Source organism: Myotis lucifugus, unplaced genomic scaffold, assembly GCF_000147115.1.
Source record: "Myotis lucifugus unplaced genomic scaffold, Myoluc2.0 scaffold_21, whole genome shotgun sequence".
Taxonomy (NCBI): Eukaryota; Metazoa; Chordata; class Mammalia; order Chiroptera; family Vespertilionidae; genus Myotis; species Myotis lucifugus.
In genome coordinates this window covers 2,228,295-2,249,071 of record NW_005871069.1, presented here as the reverse complement: position 1 = coordinate 2,249,071, position 20,777 = coordinate 2,228,295, and the positions used below count along the sequence as shown (strand labels likewise).

Genomic DNA, 20,777 nt, shown 5'->3' with positions numbered 1-20,777 from the left:
TTTCCAACTAAGCCCAAAGGGTTTATAAAAATACTGTTCATAATTTTGCTGTTTTTTTCCCATTGTAGCCAGGCACGTAGTCTATCATGCTGACTTAATGTGCGCTCATATATCTAACGCCAGCCTTTATGTTGGTAAATCTGCTTCGATGCCACACACTTGAGAACTGATGACTCAGATCTGTCTATAATTAAATTTTCTGGAAACCACACACGAACACACATACATATTTAAGCTGCTAAAGCCTTAGGAAAACTTGGAGAACGTTCCATGACTGGGGAAGGAGTGTAAGAGAGGGACAGGAAAGGGATGAGGCTAAGCCATGGTATCTAGACTAGGGGTGGGCATACTGTTTCTGTAAAGAGCCAAAAAGTCAATATTTGAGGCTTTAGAGCTCACATACATATAGCCTCTGTTGAACTTTCTTCCTTTCTCTCCTTCTTCTGCTTTCTATTCTTCTTCCTCCTTTTCTTTCTCTTCTTACTTCGCATCATATATATAATTATATATATAATTATTATTTTTTTAACTACCTTAGAACTATAAAAATCTCCATAGAGGACAGTAAAAATCAGGCCTCAAGTGGGGTTTGGCCTGGAGGCCACAGGTTGCCCACCCTGCTTTAGGGGGTGAGTTAATGGTATAGCCTCCCCCTCAACTAAATCTCCTTTCACACCAACAGCTTGCATCGTTGGACGAGCATTAATTTTCCTGTCTACTGCTGATTCTCTTTTATTGCTCCACAGTCATATGCTAACATGTGAAATTTGTAACAGCAGCTGAAATAGAAAAGACTGAAGGAAGGAATCTGAAAGTTAGACCTGAGTTTGAGGCTTCCTGGGCACCCGTGGATATGAGCTCCCGGCACGCAGGCTTTCTCTGTCTGAATGCTGCCTGCTGGGTTGCCACTTTGCAAAGGCTATGTACAGTCCAACCATCTCTAAGGGAATGGCACTACCTCAATGATTAATACAGCTGCACCGAATAATCAACTGCAACCAGGAAATGGCTCAAAGCAGAACTGAGTTGGCAAAAACCACTTTCTAATTTCCACTAGATCTACATGAGGGCAGTAAGCAAAAGTTTCGGCTAAAGGCCAAAAACCATTCAGTTACAACAATATATGAAACACTTGTATTAACAAGTAGAAGGTAACAGCTAACTTGTCCTAACAAGAAATGTTATGACTCAAAGCAGAATTCCATGTTCATGAAATGATGATACGTTGACAGGGAGTAAAGGATATAACTAATTAACAGGGATTGCTAACCACTAATTTAGATCAACAGCTCACTGAGCAGGAATCCTGTATAATTCAATTTTTTAAAATAAATTGTTGGCTTCTAATAAGCATTAAAAAGCACTGAAGAATAGCAGACTTAAGCACATTAAGGCAAGATTAGATTAAGATTTTCAACTAGGAACCCCTTTAAGGAACACCAGTCACTGGGTACACCCAGTTGAAAAGACACAGCTACCTGTAGCAACCTGAAAATCACAAAGCTTTCAGAAATTATTTTTAAAAACACTATTTCATTAGGACACAGATATAGCGATAGATTAACAGAGGCTAAAATTTAGCAAATGACAACTAGTTCTGGAGAATTATTAGGTTCTGGATAAAGATGGTCATTTGCACATACTTTTGCTCCTTTCAAGATTCCTTTTTAAAAAAGGATAAACCCATAAGGGCTAAAAGAACAGGAGAGAAAAGAGGAACCAAATCCTGGAAGGTGGGCAGCAGATGAATGAGTTGTTTAAGAACTTAGCAGGAGCTCCAGAAAACAGACTCCAAAGCCAGCAGTGGCAAAGCCAAGAATTAACCCAATTTACACCTGCAGGAGCCCCCAAATGTTTAGGAAGTGTGAGCTGATTATAGCTCTATTGGAGACATAGGCTGATGCCCAGTCACCTCTGAGATACCACAGCACTTGGCAGCTGCCTCACCCTTTCTGGAGAAGAAGGTCCAGAATTGAAGGTTGGGGTCACTGTGCTGAAATCAGGGAAGGATGAACTATGTAAGCTATATGTTGGGGTTGCCTGGCAGCCTAGGGAGATGGCTGGAAGGCTTGTCTCCTTGCAGGGAGGAGACTGGGAACTCTTCTCTGGTTGTCAGAGGTTCTCCACCTAAATGTCCAAGTCTCCCTACAGTGACACAGTCAACAAGCTCCATGTTTTCAGGAATTCCCAATTCAGTTTTTAAACATGAGCAGAAAACCAAGATTACCAGACAGACATGTGAGCAAAAGCACAGATATGAAAGACAGAAATCACAACAAAGAAATTGAAAAACAGCAACTTGAAGGAAATAGAACAATCAAGAAAGATAATTTTAAAAAAAACCACCATAAACTCACATGCACCACCATTAATATGTTCAGAGACATAAGGAAAGATAACAAAAACAAGGTATTATATAACAAAAAAAATTAAAAAAGACTTTAGATATTAAACAGAATTCAGAAATTAAAAGTTCAAGAGAAGATTTTAAGGATAAAGTTGAGGAAATGTCCCAGAAAGTAGAACAAAAACCTGTAAACATGAAAAAACCAGAAGGAAGATAAAAAATCAGAAGATGGCCTCAAGAGGTCAGTATAATGGGCTTTCCAGAGTGTACAGAAAAAAACAGAGCAGAGCAAATAATTACCTAAAAACAAATCAAGAAAGTTGATCAGAGCAAAAGAATGGGCATTTTCAGACAAAAAGGGAGCCCCCTCAAAATAATGGATGAGACTAGACTTGAACTTCATTAAGATTTTGCTTCAACAAACAAAGGAGTTTTTAAAAAGATGCCAGAAAATAGGGGATACAACTCAGGAGAGTGGATAAGAGAACCCTCCAGACAAGCATGAAGGCAGGTCAGGCCAGAAGGTTCCAGAAGGCTCACTACAGAAAGACATGACTGATAGAATAACCTACAAGCTGGGGCAAAGTTTTGGGTAGTTAGTGATAAATATGTAGAAGATAAGGCAAATGAAGTAAGATGATAATTATTAGCTGTTTGGTAAAAAAGTGACAACTGTGCAGAAAAAAAAATGTAATTGTGGTTTTACTAGAATGAATAACATTGATCAGTCATGATAATGTAACACTAAGCTAACCTAAATTTAAATATAACAATAGAATAAAATAAATATAACAATAGAATATTAAGAGAAAGGAGGGATTGGGCAAAAGAAGGAAAATTAAAAAAAAAACCCTTGTCTTGAATAAGAGGAGGCCAATAGATAATGTAAGAAACAAAATTAAGAGCCGCAATAAAAATGTTATTTAGAAACATGGAGCTCAATGCCAGTGTAACAGGGTGCAATGGGATTTTCAGAGAGAATAGAAAAACAGAGCAGAGCAAATACTTAGCTTGAGGTAAATGAGGACAACTGACCAAGCAGAAGAGCATACATACATTTGCAGGTGGAGAGGGCCACAGAATTTCTCAAGTAGCACAGAGCATGTGAAAATGGAGGGGGAGGGAGGTGGAAGGTAGGCAATTGCTGGGTTTTCTGACAATTCCTGTAGAAGGATTGGAATTTAAATGATGTGCTAAATTAACTGGGAAAAACAAAACTAACAATGAAGGAGAAACTCATTACCAACACGAACATTACAGAGCATTACAAACCGCAGGCTGACTGACCAAGGTCCTCCCCAATTGCTCCCTCCACATTGCCTGCCAGGGCTCCGCCCACCAAGCCATAGTTCTGCCTCAGGGTTTCTGATCTGCCCACCTGCCCTGAAAACCCAGTGCTTCCCGCCCCCACATCTCCTCCTCCCACTCTGCCTTCTGGACAACCACTGACACTCCTCCTGCCATACCCTCCATAGAGGAAGCCACCCTCCGGGCAGACTGAGGAGCTGACTGGGAAGAGCCAGGCACACTGCAGACTGCAGGAGAATGGGGGAGAGGTGTGTGCCAAGGGAGGAAGGGTGTTCACTACCAGGTGCTGGGGAGAACTGAAACAGGTCCCTCAGGTTTGGGCCCCTGGGGATGTTAGAAAGAGTGGCTTTGATGGAGTCCTTGGGGCAGAGACAGACTGGTCTGAGGGGAAGAGGGAAGGAGCTGGGAGGGGAGACAGTGAGGAGAGGCAGCTCTTTGTTCATTTTGGCAAAGCAGGGAGACAAGATAAAGGGCAGGGTCTGGAGGGAATGAGTGTTTGTGGAGGGGTACATTTAAAAAAGATGTTTGGATTTGAAAGTGTCAAAATGCTGATGGGAAGGAGCTGTGAAGAAGGGCTGATGGCAGAGGAGAGAGGGATGACCCAGAGTTTCCTGAGAAGGCAGGAATTTCTGCTCCTAGAAAGAAGTGAGGGGTGGAACAGGAGAGAGGAGGACAGGATATAATTTTTAGGTTCAGGGAGCACTGTTTGAATCACAAAACCTACCCTTATTTCTAAAAGTCAGCATTGTGCAAAGGGGTGTGTGTGTATGGAACTTAGGTGTGTACAGGTCTTTTGGATCACCACTGAAATGGAAACTCCTTTGTCTCCATTCATGCCCAGTCTTGCTCCATTTCATTCATATTAATAATGATAACTGTTATTAAATTATGGGTTTCAGCTCTTACATTGCAGTTAATAAATAATCAACTATGACAAAAAATCTAAAATTTAAATCCATTATACACTGTTCATGTAGAAGACTGTTCATTTTACTTGTTACAGTAATAGGGGCTTTTCTTCTGTGCTTTCCATACAATGAACCCTTTGTAAATATCAGCTGACAAATCCCCAAACTCAGAGTCAGGTGAGTAGTCCAATCTGTAGCTCCTATGTGGGGGAAAAGGAATTTAGGGGACTGAACAATTTACAAAAGGTTTCATGGGGAAGGGTTCAGACGACACCCCTATCTCACAAGGTGGAAATGAGCAGAATGGGTGGGGAGGACACAGTCAATTTTATGGGGAGGACTCCCAAACATCTTCTGTAAGAGTTTTCAGTTGGTCAATATTTCCCTTGCTTTCTCCTTTCTATCAGGATCATTGAGAAACTATTAGAGAGGTTCTCCTTTAAGTGGTCTCTACTTATGTTTTATCGTTAGGAAACAGGACTGGTATAAATAACTCAGTGGTAGAAAAGAAAAAAGAAAAGAAGACCAGAGGTTGTTCTCCTCGGCAGAGAATGGCAGTGGAAGGGATTCAAATACACAGCGGCTTCTGCACGAGCCCCAGTGTTTCTGTGCTGTGTTTTTCATGGACCCCTAACCGTGCTCTATCCACAAAACCTACCATTCTTTCTAAAAGACAGCACTGGTGCAAAGAGGTGTGTGTTTATGGAACTGCTGTATTTTGATTGATTTTAACTCAGCTAAGATGTCCCACTCCCAAGAATGTAAGTGGAGTTTCTCCTGCTTTACGGGAGTAAAATACATTGAGGTCTTACAAGGGGCTCTGGTGGGAAGGTGGCAATTCCAGGACTAGTGCTCCAGTTCTGTATGAGAGTTTCAGCCATAGTTCAGGGCCTTCTGTTGTTCATACCTCCCATATTTGGCCAATTTTATCTACGCATCCTGCTTCCTTCTCCCTCCCACAAATCTTCACTAAGTACCTACTAAGTGCTAGGCACTAAGCTAAGCCAGGAGCCAATGACACAGGCATGAGTAAGCAAGACATGGTCTTTGTCCCTAAGAGGTTTGGAGACTATTGGCCACCATAATGGAGTGTATTAATGACAGCAGAAGGCAGACAGGGTGCTATTAGAAAACCAGGGAGGGCACTTAGCAGGACTTGGCTGAAGGTAGGGTGTGAGCCAGAGGAGGATGCCTAAGCTAAGACCTAGACAATGAGTGTGGGGAAGCAGAGGTACAGTAGGTGTGGGTATCTCTTCATGCACACCAATGTGGTCAGGCTGGTCCAACCCAGCTTACTTGCTTGCCCACTGCCCACATACAGTTTAATAACTCCTGCCTCCATGCCTCTTCTCATGCCATTCCACCCACTTGGAATGCTTTCCTTCTTCTTAACTACCATTCATAACTCCCACTGTGGCTTGTTTAAGTCTACCTTTCTACGGATACCACTCCAGTCTTGATCACGGTGCTATTGCCTCAGTACTGATATAAAAGAGTTGCACAATAACACAATCTATTTGTATATATTTGTAAAGAATGTGTTCTTATCGTCACCCAGTTAGAGCCGACACTTCTCAAGGACAAGAGAATGCCCTTTGATTCTCTTAGATGAGTTTGGCTTTGAGAGAAAAATGAAGTGGGCAGAGAGCATCAATTGTATATGACACATAGTGAGGACTACCTCAGCCTCCAAGACACGGAAGACATCAGGGCTCAAATTAGATCCTGCACCTGCTAATAATTCAAAACGCGCTGCTTCAGGAAAGGGCCATATCACTGTAGGCCGTTATAGTTTTTTTTAATGTGTGAAAACCCCAAGTATCTTAGAAGTTATAAATATAAAATGATAGTAGGGCTTAAATTTCCAGAGAGAGAGGGGAGGGCACAACACAAGGAAGAAAGAAAGGAGGGAGTGAAGAGGGGGAAAACTCTTTCAATGGTAAGTTGAAGCTTATATGAAAACACCAAATCTTTTTATTACTAAATGTTAGGTGTATACTTTTGAAGAGTATCTCCAGAAAGTTCCCATGGTACCTATATTCAGGAATAGGCTCTCTGCAGGCTGCTCACAGTGTGATTTCCTAGCTCCAGTGACAGATCTACGTGGCAGATGACTGTCTGGGAGCTGTGTTTCCATCACTTGACAGCTTAGATTTCACTCACTGGGTAGGGAAATCAAGGAAACAGGTAGCAAGCTGGTAAGGTGGGAGGTAGAGCCATCAGGGGCTCCCAGGCAGCTGGCGGGAGAACAGATGCCGTGATCCTCTGTCGGGGAAGGGACGCTCGGCGCACCTGTGCACACCTTCAGGTGTGAAATCCCCAGAGGAGAGATGCAGGGCCACATGATTTCCTTCTCCTAACTTTCCCCCTAAAAACCCTGAGAAGTGCATCATGGGAAAATCTATTCCTCAGAAATGCCTGACTGGAAGGATATGCTTTTCCCATGTGCAATCTAGCACAGCCTTGAGCCCAGCAAATAGGAATGCAGAATCCACAGCAAACCTGCACACACTGCTTCCTCTTCTCACAAGCCCTCTTCTGAGCCTCAAGGGCCAAGGCTCAGAAATCCTACCCATCACAAAAACATTTCCCTATCAGGGAAAGAATACGATGAACACAAATGTCATTATGTCAGCCAGGAGGGCTTTAGAAACACTAAAGTGTTTCTTTTAAAATATATAATAATTGTTACCCTTGTTGCTTTTACTGAAAATGTAGATACAGTACCACAAACTATAATCAGTATTTCCCTTGTCTGAAACCACAAACTTGTCTGAAAGGGCCATATCACTGTAGGCCGTTATAGTTTTTTTTTTAATGTGTGAAAACCCCAAGTATCTTAGAAGTTATAAATATAAAATGATAGTAGGGCTTAAATTTCCAGAGAGAGAGAGGGGAGGGCACAACACAAGGAAGAAAGAAAGGAGGGAGTGAGGAGGGGCAAAACTCTTTCAATGGTAAGTTGAAGCTTATATGAAAACACCAAATCTGAAAGGGCTTCAGCCTGTACTGTGAACTTTCCTAAAATTCTCAAAGGTCTATAGCCCTTAAAAAGCAGTGACTGGCCTCTGTGTGCCACACATACTTTGTTAAGCAGCCATAAGCCCCCGTAATCATGGTAGCTGACTCAGTTTGAAGCATAGCCCCATGCAGTAGCCGGTGGTTCTTACATGGTTGCAGGCTACTCTTACAACTCCCTTTTCAAAATCTAATAAGATGAATGACAGAAAATTAGTCAAGACAAGTATTCGCCTGCTTGATTTATGCTACTATCACTTTAATTGTAGAAGAAAAGTGCTTCCTTTTCACATGACTTAGTAATAAATTAATGAGAAAGTGAAAAGCAAAACAAAACACTAATGGGAAAAAACAACAACAATGCACCCTCCTTTGAACAAACAAACACACACCATGTAATGTTCTTAGAAGAAAACATCTGTGGTCATGAAGGCACCTTCTCAATACTAATGATCAATTGGGAATTTAATCGTCAAATATCACCTTAACTTTCACCAGGATTGCACGTGGGGCTGAGTATCTTCCACTAACCCAAACTCGAACGAATGTGCTATCTTCTGATAAATTCAAAGCAAAAATCACTTAAATGGTGTCAAAGACTTCAAGAGCAAATACTTGTGCTAATTCTAAATTTATAGATGGTAACACATTTTATAAGCTTTTCCAGTGAAAATTACAACAGATATTTTCAAAACAGTAGCAGGAGTGAGAAGTGACAACAGATCTGAAAACAGCTAAAGTGAGCATGTTCAGATATTGACCAGTGTGTCTAATATGAAAGGCATGCAATACGAGGTTAGTGCAAGTCCACTAGTTCAGAGAAAGTATCTCTCACCTTCCTTGAAGCACACACAACACAGCAGGTGAAAATGATGGCAGGGAAGCAAGTTTTCTGTCTCACTTGATGGCTCCACTAGTCAAGTTCTCCTTCACTCTCTATATCCAACTGTTCACCAAGTCCTGTTCTGTCTTCCTTGGGTCAGTCTATCCTCTCCATCTCGACGCCTTTGTGTCAACTCAGGTCCTTAGCATCCCTCCTTAGTAGCTCCTGGGATAGGAAGCATGGTGGTTTCCCAGAGCTGTCACCACCACGTGAGAAGGAACCATGCTGGAGGAGTTCCTGCTCACCTAACATGGGGAAATTAGGTTGACATTGGACACTCATGGAAGGACGTTCTGACAAGCGGCCTTTCGGTCTCCATCGGGGCTCAGTGAGTAGATATTATAGAGCACCCACTGCAAGCCAGCTACTGCCAGCACTGAGGACACACTGGTGAATTAGTGGACACCAGTCCTACCCCCTTCCCTTACAGCTAAAGGTTCTCCAGGATGGGATGGGCTCCAGGAACTAGGAGTAGTGCCACTGCGCAGGATGAGATATGCTTCCAGTGACAGACCAAAACAACACGTAGTAAAAATTATCCTTCACACATCCTTCTGATCTCACGTTTTCATCAGAACTTGGGCCTCAGATGTCCAAAAGCCGAGGCTAAGCATCTTGGGCTCTCTTTGCATTATGTTGGGGCTTCTCCTTCCCAGAGCATGAAGGCCCAGGGTTAATTGGGCAACTTGTTTGCTTATAAGTGACTTCACTATTTGCATGTAAGCCATCACCTTGCAAAGCTTTTGAAGGATGAGAAGTACAATATCAAAGGCATTTAGTTTCAGAGAAATGCAGTGGTGGACCCTGGCTCTACCACTGACTGCTGAGCAACCTTGGAGGGTACTTCACTATACCTCCTTTCTCCTCCGTGAACAGTATCCCCTGCCCTGAAATTAATCTGAATGGGTGTACAGCACATGGCATACTCTTGGGCTACAGTGAACATATTGTTTTGTCTACCTAGTACCACTTTTTTGCCTTTATTCAAGAAATAACATTCCCATGTTGATGGAGGCCCCTGCTTCTTCCAAACATAGAATTCTCTCTCCCTGATGACAGGATAAGTCCTCAAAGCATGCCCCATGCCCTGGCTTCAGTGATTGGTCTAGAAGTGATCACAGGACTCAGTGGGGACAGCTAGGATCCTTCCTTAGAATTTCTCTTAAGTAGATAGATAGCTATCAAAAAGGGTTCTAGTCCTCTTTGACTATGTTAGGTGTATCCTCAGAAACACTATCAATGACATCCTCTGTCACAGGGACATGCTGAAGAAATGTAGATGGCATTCCAAGAGCAGTAGAGCCAAAAAGCAGAGAAGAATGACAGAGTTCCAGATCTCAGACCCAAGTGCCCCTGAGGCCACTGGGAGTCCAATTTCAGTCCCTTAATAACAAAAGAATTCTGACAAGTAAAATGCTCCTAATATAAATACTTTAATTATGCTAAAGTCTTTGTTTTATTAGCATAAATACTTCACACACTAAGAAATAAGAATTTATATATATCATCCATCACAATTTTTGGAGCTTAACAGTTTCCAATAACCTGGCTCACACTGCTTTCCCACCCTGGTGATTTCTTGAGACCCTGCCCACCCAACTCTTTCAGGGTCTCTTACACACAAACAGCTAGCTTCAGCCTGTACTGTGAACTTTCCTAAAATTCTCAAAGGTCTATAGCCCTTAAAAAGCAGTGACTGGCCTCTGTGTGCCATACATACTTTGCTAAGCAGCCGTAAGCCCCTGTAATCATGGTAGCTGACTCAGTTTGAAGCATAGCCTCTAGCAGGCAGCTCCAAGCCAGCCCAACACTTTGTAGGTCCTACCAGGTGGTCCTGAGCCAGGCCTTGGCAGGAACTTTGACCTGCAGTGCAGTGGATCCCAAGAGACCCCAAAACCAACAAACCCAATGGCCAGGTTCAAATCACACCAGAGCATCACCCAATTAATGGAACACACAACACAGCCAAAGAATGGACTTAGCAAATACCAGAGTCCTGCAAAAGTGAATCACACTCTATGGTGTCAGCCCCTACCTAACAGCTTGTCTGCTGTAGTCACAGCAAATCCTCACAGCTGGTTAGTGAATCCCACCCACTGATGTGCCAACAGCAACCAAGGCTCAAATAAAACAAGAAGGCACAATAACCCACACAAGGGACACCCCTGGAGCATCTGGCTCAGGTGACTTGGGAGTCTGTGCCAATGGGCCCCACAGAACAGGACAAAACACCAGAAAAATAATGAAATAAAATGGAGGCAAGCAATCTACCAGATACAGAGTTGAAAACACTGGTTATAAGAACGCTCATTGAATTTAAGGGAAGAGCAGATGATGTCCTTGAGAACTTCAACAAAAAGATAGAAACCATAAAAAAACAGTCAGAAATGAAAAATACATTAGAGGGAACCAAAAGATTAGTTAAAGAAGAGGATTGATTCAGTGATTTGGAAGACAAGGCAGCAAAAAGAAAACCAAATTAAAAAGTGAGGATAGTCTAAGGGACCTCTGGGGCAACATCAAGCATAACAACATTTACATCACAGGGGTACCAGAAGAAGAAGAAGAAAGAAAGAGATTGAAAGCTCATTTGAAGAAATAGTAACTGAAAAGTTTCCTAACTTGATGAAGAAAGTAAACATACAACACCAGGAAGTACAGAGTCCCAAACAAGATGAACCCAAAGAGTCTCACATAAAACACATCAGAATTAAAATGCCAAAGGTTAAAGACAAAAAAGAATCTCAAAAGCAGTAAGAGAAAAACAGTTAGTTACCTATTTCCATATGACTGTAAGGTGGTTTCTCAACAGAAACTTTGCAGGTCAGAAAGGATTTACACAAAACATTCAAATTGGTAAAAATCAAGGACCTACAACCAAAACTACTCTATTCAGGAAGGCTGTCATTTAGAATTGATGGAGAGATAAAAGAGCTTCCAAGATAAGAAAAAGCGAAGGGAATTAATCAATATCAAACCAGTATTACAAGAAATGTTAAAGGTATCTTTAAGAAGAAGAAAAGTAAAAATATAAATGATAAAATGGCAATTGCTACATACCTATCAATAATTACTTTAAATAAGTGAATTAAATGCTCCAATCAAAAGACATAGGTGGCTGAATGGATAAGAAAACAAGACCCATACATATGCTGCCTATAAGAGACTAACTTCAGATAGAAAGATACACACAGACTGAAAATAAAGGGATGAAAAAAGATATCTCATGTAAATGGAAAGGAGAGAAAGCTGGGGTAGCAATACTTATATCAGACAAAATAGACTTTAAAACAAAGGTTATAATAGGATTCAAAGGAGGACATTTCTTAATGATAAAGGCATCTATCCCAAAAGAAGATATAACCATTGTAAACATTTATACATCCAATATGAGGGTATGTAAATATATAAAGCAAATATTGGCAACAGTAAAGGGAGGGATCCACAGTAATACAGTAATAGTAAGGGACTTTAATACCCACTGACATCAATAGATAGATCATCCAGACAAAAAAAAAATCAATCCTATATAATAAAAGGTTAATAAGCAAATTGTCCACTCGACTGGGAGTTCGACTGGGGGCGGGCCGGCCAACCACCAGCGGCCCCTCCCCTGCACCGGCCTGGCCCAATTGGCCCTTATTGGGGCGGGCTGGCTGGACCCCACCTGTGCACGCATTCGTGCACTGGGCCTCTAGTAACTAAATAATAGCCTTAAATGACACTTTAGACCAGATGGATTTAATCAATGTTGTTAGGACATTTCACCCCAAAGCAGCAGAACATACATTCTTTTCAAGCACACATTCAATGTTTTTCAGGATACACCATGTGTAAGGCCACAAAACAACTCTCAACAAATTTAAGAAGATTGAAATAATTTCAAGCATTTTCTCCAAACACAATGGTATGATGCTAGAAATCAATTACAATAACAAAACTAAAAAACACCCAAACACAAAAAGATAAATAACACACTATTCAACAATGAATGGATTAACAATGAGTTCAAGGAAGAAATCAAATGATTCTTTGAGACAAGTGAAAATTAAAACACAAGGACCCCTAATCTATGGGACACAGCCAATGGAGTTCTAAGAGGAAAATAGCAGTACATGTGTATCAGAAGAAACAACAAATATCTCAAATAATCTAGTCTTACACTTAAAATTTTTTTAAAAAAGAAAAGCCAAGAATGAGTAGAAGGGAGAAAATACTACCGGTCAGAGCAGAAAGAAACAAAATAGACCTAAACAAACAAACAAACAAACAAAAAACAATATAAAAGATGAATGAAACAAACAGCTGGTTCTTTGAAAAGATGAATGTAATTGATAAGCGTTTAACCAGACTCATCAAAAAATATATACAGAGAAAGGACACAAGTGAAAGAGCATAAGTGACAACTGACACTACAGAAATACAAAAATTATAAGGAAATACTACGAACAATTATATGCTAACAAATTGAAAATGGAAGAAATAGATAAATTCCTATAAATATATAATCTTCTAAGACTGAATGAAGAAGAAAATATGAGCAGATCAATAATTACTAATAAATTTCAGTCAGTAATCAAAAATCTCCCAAGAAACAAAACTCCTAGTCTTCACAGGTGAATTTCACCAAACATTCAAAGAATAACTAACACTTATCTTCAAACTATTAATTTATGATAAAAAAATCTCAGCAACGTAGGAATAGAGGGAATGTACCTCAACATAATAAAGGTAACATATGTCAAAGCCACACTAATTTCATACTCAATGGTAAAAAGTTAAGAGCATTTTTTAAAATTTTTTAATTTAATATATGTTTTTTAAGAGCATTTTTTTTTTAATGATCAAGAACAAGTCAAGAATGTTGACTTTTACCACTTGTATTCAACATAGTACTGGAAGACTTTGTCACAGCAATCAGAGAAGGAAATAAAGAAAGTTCATCCAAACTGGAAAAGAAGTAAATCTGTCATTTTTTTTTTTTTGCAAATGACATAATACTACACAGAGACAACCCTAGCGACTCCACCAAAAACCTATTAGAACTGATAAATGAATTCAGTAAAGTAGTAGGAGACATAATTAATATCCATAAATTGGTTGCATTTTATAAAAACAACTAGAGGCCTGGTGCACGAAATTCGTGCATGGGGGTTGGGGGGTTCCCTCAGCCCATCCTGCACCCTCTTGCAATCCGGGACCCCTTGAGGGATGTCCGACTGCCAGTTTGGGCCTAAACCGGCAGTAGGACATCCCTCTCACAATCCGGGACCGCTGGCTCCTAACTGCTGGCCTGCCTGCCTGCCTGATCACCCCTAACCACTCTGCCTGCCTGCCTCATTGCCCCTAACTGCTCGCCTGCCTGCCTCATTGCCCCTAACTGCCTCTGCCTGCTTGCCTGATTGCCCCTAACCACTCTACCTGCCTGCCTGATTGCCCCTAACCACTCTACATGCCTGTCTGATCACTCCTAACCACTCGCCCCTAACTACCTCTGCCTCAGCCCCTACCGCCACAGCATCATCCAGAAGGATGTCTGGAATGACATCCAGAAGGTCGTTCAGCTGTCTGATCTAATTAGATTATGCTTTTATTGTTATAGATAAGGAACTATCAGAAAGAAAAATTAAGAATACAATTCCATTTACAATTGCATAAAAAATACCTGGAAATTAGTTTAATTGATGAGGTAAATGACCTTTGTACTTGGAAAATTATAAGACACTGAAGAATTAATTGAAGGAGATACAAATAAATTGAAGAATATGCTCATAGATTAGAAGAATAACACCATTAATATGTCCACAAAACTGAAAGCAATCTATAGATTCAAAATACCTATCAAAATACCTATCAAAATACCAATGACACTTTCCTCAGAAGTAGAGATAATAATCCTAAAATTCAGAGGGAACCACAAAAGACCCTGAATATCCACAGCAATCTTGAGAAAGAAGAATAAAGTTGGAGGCATCACACTACCTGATATCAAACTATACTACAGTAATCAAAACATTATGATACTAACATAAAAACAAGCACACAGATCAATGGAACAGAATAGACAGTACAAAAAATAAACCCATACCTACATGATCAATTAATTTATGACAAAGGAGGCAAGAATATACGGGGTAAGGATAGTCTATGGTACTGGGAAAATTAGACAGATACATGTAATAAAATAAAACTTTCTCACAACATATACAAGAATAAACTCACAATGGATTAAAGATTTAAATAGATGGCTCAAAACCATAACACTCCTAGAAGAAAACAAAGTCAATAAACTATTTTAACATTGCTCTTAGCAATATGTTTTTGGATAACTCTCCTCAGGCAAGGGAAACAGCGAAACAACAAAATAAAACAAAAAAAATCCAAATGGAATTACATCACATTAAAAACTTTTTGTATATGGAAGGAAACCATCAACAAAACAAAAAGATAACCTACTGAGTGGGAGAAGATATTTGCCAATGGTACATCTGATAAGGGTATAATATATATAAGGAACTCATACAACTTAACACCAAAAACCCCCACAATCTGATTTCAAAATGGGCAGAGGACCTGAATAGACACTTCTCCAAAGAGGGCCTACATCTGAAAAGATGCTCAACTTTACTAATCATCAAATAAATGTATACTAAAACCACCTCACACCTGTCAGAATGGCCATTATCAATAAATCATCAAACATCAAGTGTTGGTTAGGAAGTAGAGAAAAGGGAAGCTTCATGCACTGTTGGTGGGATTGTAAATTGGTGCAGCTGTATGGAAAACAGCATAGAGGTTCCTAAAAAATTAACAATAGAACTAACATATGACCCAGCAATTCCATTTCTAGGTATTTAAAGACATATAAAACACTAATTTGAAAAGAGATATGTATCATTTACACTAGCCAAGATATGGAAACTTAAGTACCCACTGAGAGAGCACTGAATAAAGAAGTGGTACATATATACAATGGAATATGAGTCAGCCATAAAAAATGTAATATTACCATTTGTGACAACATGGATGGAGGACCTAGAGGGTATTATGTTAAGTGAAATAAGTCAGACAGAGAAAGACAAATACCATATAAGTTCACTTATGTGAAACCTAAAAAACAAAATAAATGAATAAACAAAAAAACCAAACTCATAATTACAGAGAACAAAGTGATGGTTGCCAGATGGAAGAGGTTGGAGAGATGGGTGGAAAAAGTGAAGGGGATTAAGAAGTACAAATTGTTAGTTATAAAAACAGTCATGGGGATGTAAAATACAGTATAGGAAATTTAGTCAATAATATTGTAGTAACAATATATTGTGTCAGACATGCACTAAACTTATCAGGGGGATAACTTCATAAATTATATAAATGTCTAATCACTATGTTGTACACTTGACACTAATATAATATTGAATTTTAAGTGTAATTAAAAAATAAGAACATTTATTAAAAAATAAAATAAAAATGTTTAAAATGGTAAATTTTGTTATACATATTTTTTACCAGAGTAAAAAATTTTCCAAAAAAGAAACTTCCAATCTTCCATGTATACTGTTTCCCACAAATTTTTCAACTATTCTAACAGAAATCTACCTTCAAAATTTTCTAATGCAACAAGTGAATGTAGTGCATGAGTATAAAGTAGACCATTTTCATATGCAGGTGTTACAAAAGTAGGTTTATAGTTGTTCGTATGTAAAATGAAGCAATAACTAAGACATAATAATACAAGAATAAACTCTGTTTTGTGTATTCACAACTGTAAACCTACTTTTGCCCAATCTTGTACAGTGTAGGAGGAGGCAGCTGATCGATCTCTCTCATCGATGTTTCTAACTCTCTATCCCTCTCCCTTCTTCTCTGTAAAAAAATCAATAAAATATATTAAAAAAAAAGTTTAAAACAAAAAAAAAAACAAAAAAAAAACAAAAAAAAAAACAAAAGTAGGTTTATAGTTGTTCGTATGTAAAATGAAGCAATAACTAAGACATAATAATACAAGAATAAACTCTGTTTTGTGTATTCACAACTGTAAACCTACTTTTGCCCAATCTTGTACAGTGTAGGATTCACTCAACTGGCAAAACTCCAACCAGATCTGATGGTTAGTTGGTAGCAGTTTATCATGGTGAATTTCCTGATTTTAATATTTGTATTGCATTTATGTGAGAAAATATCTATGTTCATGGGAAATACACACAAAAGTCCTGGGTGATGGGGCACCAGGCTGGCAACCTACTCTCAATGGTTCAGAGAAAAGAAGATTGTTTGTAATGCATTGAAACTTTTCTGTAAGTTTTTAATGGGTTTAAAAACCTATATATATAAAAGCCTAAGGTACCATTATGACCGGTCAACCGCTTGACTGGTCAACTGGTCGCTATGACAATGCACTGACCACCAGGGGGCAGATGCTCAATGCAGGAGCTGCCCCCTGGTGGTCAGTGCACTCCCACAGCCAACCTCCCGCAAATGGCTAACCTCCTGCTGTCCCTCCTGCCAGACAGTTCCAATCAGCCCTGACTGCCAGCCAGGCTGAGGGACCCCACCTATGCACGAATTCGTGCACCGGGCCACTAGTTTTAAAATATAAATTGAAAGTATTAAAAAAGATTGTGTAATATTATCATATTGACTGGTAAGAGTACAATTAGCTACAGTAATATCATAGTACATCATACATAAATCATAATAAAAAATTAAAGCTTTTCAAAAGTAAAAATATTATAAAAAAGATAAAAGAAATTTTGAAAAGACTTCAGATAGTGGCAAACACTTCACATAAGTAGATTTGTATGTGTGATGAATAACAAAGTCTCTGCTCCATGATGAAACTCCCTACATTGCTTTACAAGAGAGTAAAAAGGGAAAACACAAGCATATATACAAACCTGCCAGAAAATGTTTGATGAATGACCTGAAATCAACTCTCAGGTATACTTACACAATGGTTTTTCCAATGTGCAAAAATGATTTCTCTACAAATTCCCGGACACTATGGACTTCTCCAGTAGCTATGACAAAATCCTCTGGCTCGTCATTCTGCAGCATCAGCCACATAGCCTAGAGAGAGACAGGCAAATCCCAGTTAAAGTTGCAGTCAGCTACCACTTGGGAAATATAATGCTATCAAACACACATAATTGTGTATGGACATTGTTAAAAGGTGAACTGAAGCACATTAATATATTTTTTAAGATTTTCTTTGATCATACCTCAATTTGAATAGAGAAGTGGTTAGGAGTGCTTCACCAACAAGAGCTAGTGGCAAGGTTTTTATAGAGTAGACACTGAAGTGAAGCAAAGCAACGCAAAGCAATTATTTGACTGGCTATAGCTCATGCAATTGCCTTATTTGGGAAAGGCAAGTTAGCTCTTTTTGATTGGTTGTTCTTAAGCTTAATTTTCATGGATTTGAGTGAAGTGACCCTGGCTTAGGCTAGCTCATGTGGCCTGCCAAGGCATTAGAGCCACCTTAGTCTAATAGTCTCCAGGTTTAAATACTTTAACCTACAACTAGAACACAATACAATATTCACACCACTAGAGTAGTGGTTCTCAAGCCATAATGTGCATCATGTGGGGAATATCCTATATAATAAAGAGCTAATATTCAAATGGTTGTCACACCCTCACGCCATCACACCCTAATGGCTCAGACACTCAACACTGGGGAGAGAGGAATGGGGACCAGCCAGGCACAAATGAGCTCACGAGAGAGCAATGGGGACCAGCCAGGCTCAAATGAGCTCGCAAGAGAGGAATGGGGACCAGCCAGGCACAAATTAGCTTGCGAGAGAGGAATTGGGACCTGCCTGGCTGCGGCCTGGGAGAGTGACAAGCCACAAGCCCCGCGGTCCTGGGTGCCAGTGGCTGCACCTGCGCCTGCAGCCCAGGAGAGGGACAAGTCTCACACCCTGCAGTCCCAGGCGCTAGCAGCTGGGGCTACGGCCCGGGAGAGGGACAAGCTGCACACCCCGTGGTCCCAGGCACCAACAGCTGCATCTGTGCCTGTGGCCCAAGAGAGGGACAAGCCACCTGCCTCATGGTCCTGGGTGCCCGTGGCTGCGGCCCAGGTGAAGCTGCTTGCCCACAGTCCTCTGTGGCTGTGGCCAGCCCAGGCGAAGCCGGCCCTGGTTCTGTGTGCCTGTGGCCAGCTGGAGGAGGGAATCCTGGGTCCCGGGTATGGGGTGAAGCAGAGGCGGTTAGGGGCGATCAGGCCAGCAGGGGAGCAGTTAGGGGCAATCAGGCAGGCAGGCAGAGGTGGTTAGGGGCAATCAGGTAGACAAAGGTGGTTAGGGGTGATCAGGCAGGCAGGCGAGTGGTTAGGAGCCAGAGGTCCTGTATTGTGAGAGGCAGTGGGACATCCTCTGAGAGGTCCAGGATTGGAGAGGTTGCAGGCTGGGCTGAAGGACTGCCCCCCCCCCCATGCATGAATTTCATGCACCAGTCCTCTAGTTTCAGTATAAGATGCCTGGGCCACAGTTGCTGAAGTGGACTTAGTAGAGAACATGCTTTAGGCATTTTTATCTTTAACATCCAAATGATTCTCATGCAGCAGGTCCTTGGACAACAATTTAGAGGAACAAGATACTGAAGAGTATTTGTGGCACATAACCTTTCTTATGAAGAATTTAAAAAGCATTATCTAATTTACCTTCATATGATGGATGGAAGGGAAAGAAAAATATTTTAAAGACAGATGTTTATCCCAAAAATAGAACAAAATTTCTTAACAATAAAGATATCAATGTGGTGATATCAAAAAGCAAAATAATCAAGAATTATTAATGGACTTCAGGTCAAGATGGCAGCATAGCCAAATATGGTACTTTCTTCCTCCCACAACCACATCAAAATTACAACTAAACTAAAGAACAACCATCATTCAGAAAAACACTTGAAATCTAGCTGAATGGAAGTCATACAACTAGGGATTTAAAGAAGAAGCCACATCAGAACTGGTAGGAGGGCCAGATATGCAGAATGGGCTGGTCCCACACCCATGTATGGTAGATAAAAATTGAGAGGGGTAACTAGGCTGTGGAGGTACCTCTTAGGGTGTGAAGGGTATCAGCCCCACACTAGGACCCCCAGCCAAGGGTTCCAGTACCAGGAAGAGAAATTCCTATAACTCTGGCTGTAAAAATCAGCAGATAGCACTTCAGCCCACAGATTGAAGGGAGTTCAATTCTGATCAAGGGCACATACCACAGTTGCAGGCTCAATCCCCAGCTCAAGTCAGGGTGCATGTGGGAGGGAACCAATTGATGTCTCTCTCACATTGATGTTTCTCTTTCTGTCTCTCTCCCTCCCTTTCACTCTCTCTAAAAATCAATGGAAAAATATCTTTGGGTGAGGATTAACAACAAAACATAACAACAAATATAAACAAACAAACAAACAGTGGAGATAATGGCTGAGTGAGACAGAGGGCTGTTGGAGTCCTAGGCAGATCCTCTTAAAGGGTCCACATGTGAACTTACTTTGACTCACTCCCTCTGAGCTCCAAAGCTGGGATAGCAGCTTGAAAGGCAGCAGGGACATTTGGGAAGGAACTGAATTGTTTGGCATCAGGATGAGAGCTAGGGGACAGCTTTCTCCCAGACAGAAGTGCAGAGGCCATTGTTTCTTTGAATGAGCCCTCCCTGCACAGAGCAGGAAGGTGGGTACCATATCTGAGTCTCCATCAACCTGGCTATCACAGTTTGGCCTCCCTGAGAATTCCCTGAGACACCAGCCAACCCAAGTTCCAAGCCCACCCAAGATGTTTCCAGTAGCTTTTCCACAAGATGGCCTGTCTTGGCTCATGCTTTAGACTTTCCCAAAATTTCTCCTAAAAGCAGCATCTGGCCTCAGGAAGCCCTGTACTTCTCGATAAGTGGCCGCAGGCCTGGCACTACCAGTGGCTGGCTAGGGTTCACAACGTGGCCTCTCCTGGGTACCTCCAAGCCCAGCACAAGTAGCAGCCATCTGCAGATCACTTTGTAGCTCAAGGCTGGTGACCCCAGGTATTATACAGGTGGTGGCTGACCTTGGCCTGCAACTCCTGGGAGGCCCAAGAGCCAGCACACCCAGTATACAGCTTCAGACCATGTCAAGCACCATCACCCAACTTCATAGTGATACACTCAAGGGGTGGACTTTGTGGGCACCAGAACCCTGCTGAAGTAAGTCCTTCTCTGTGGGGTTGGCCCCGGAACAGCTGATCCTCCACAGTGGTTGGTGATCACAGCTAGTCCTTGTGGCTGATTGGCCTGGAGGTAAATCCCTCTCATTGATGTGCCACATGGTGGGGGGAGGCACCTGG

At 41.0% G+C, this 20,777-nt stretch overlaps 1 protein-coding gene across 1 annotated transcript in view; it reads right to left on the bottom strand.

The window, feature by feature from the left end:
- The window catches only part of GMDS (GDP-mannose 4,6-dehydratase), a 661,927-nt gene that overhangs the window by 95,436 nt on the left and 545,714 nt on the right, over positions 1 to 20,777 (bottom strand). The window contains exon 8 of the mRNA XM_006085713.3: positions 17,412 to 17,530. Coding sequence (XP_006085775.1) covers positions 17,412 to 17,530 — 119 coding nt within the window. The remainder of the gene's footprint in view (positions 1 to 17,411; positions 17,531 to 20,777) is intronic.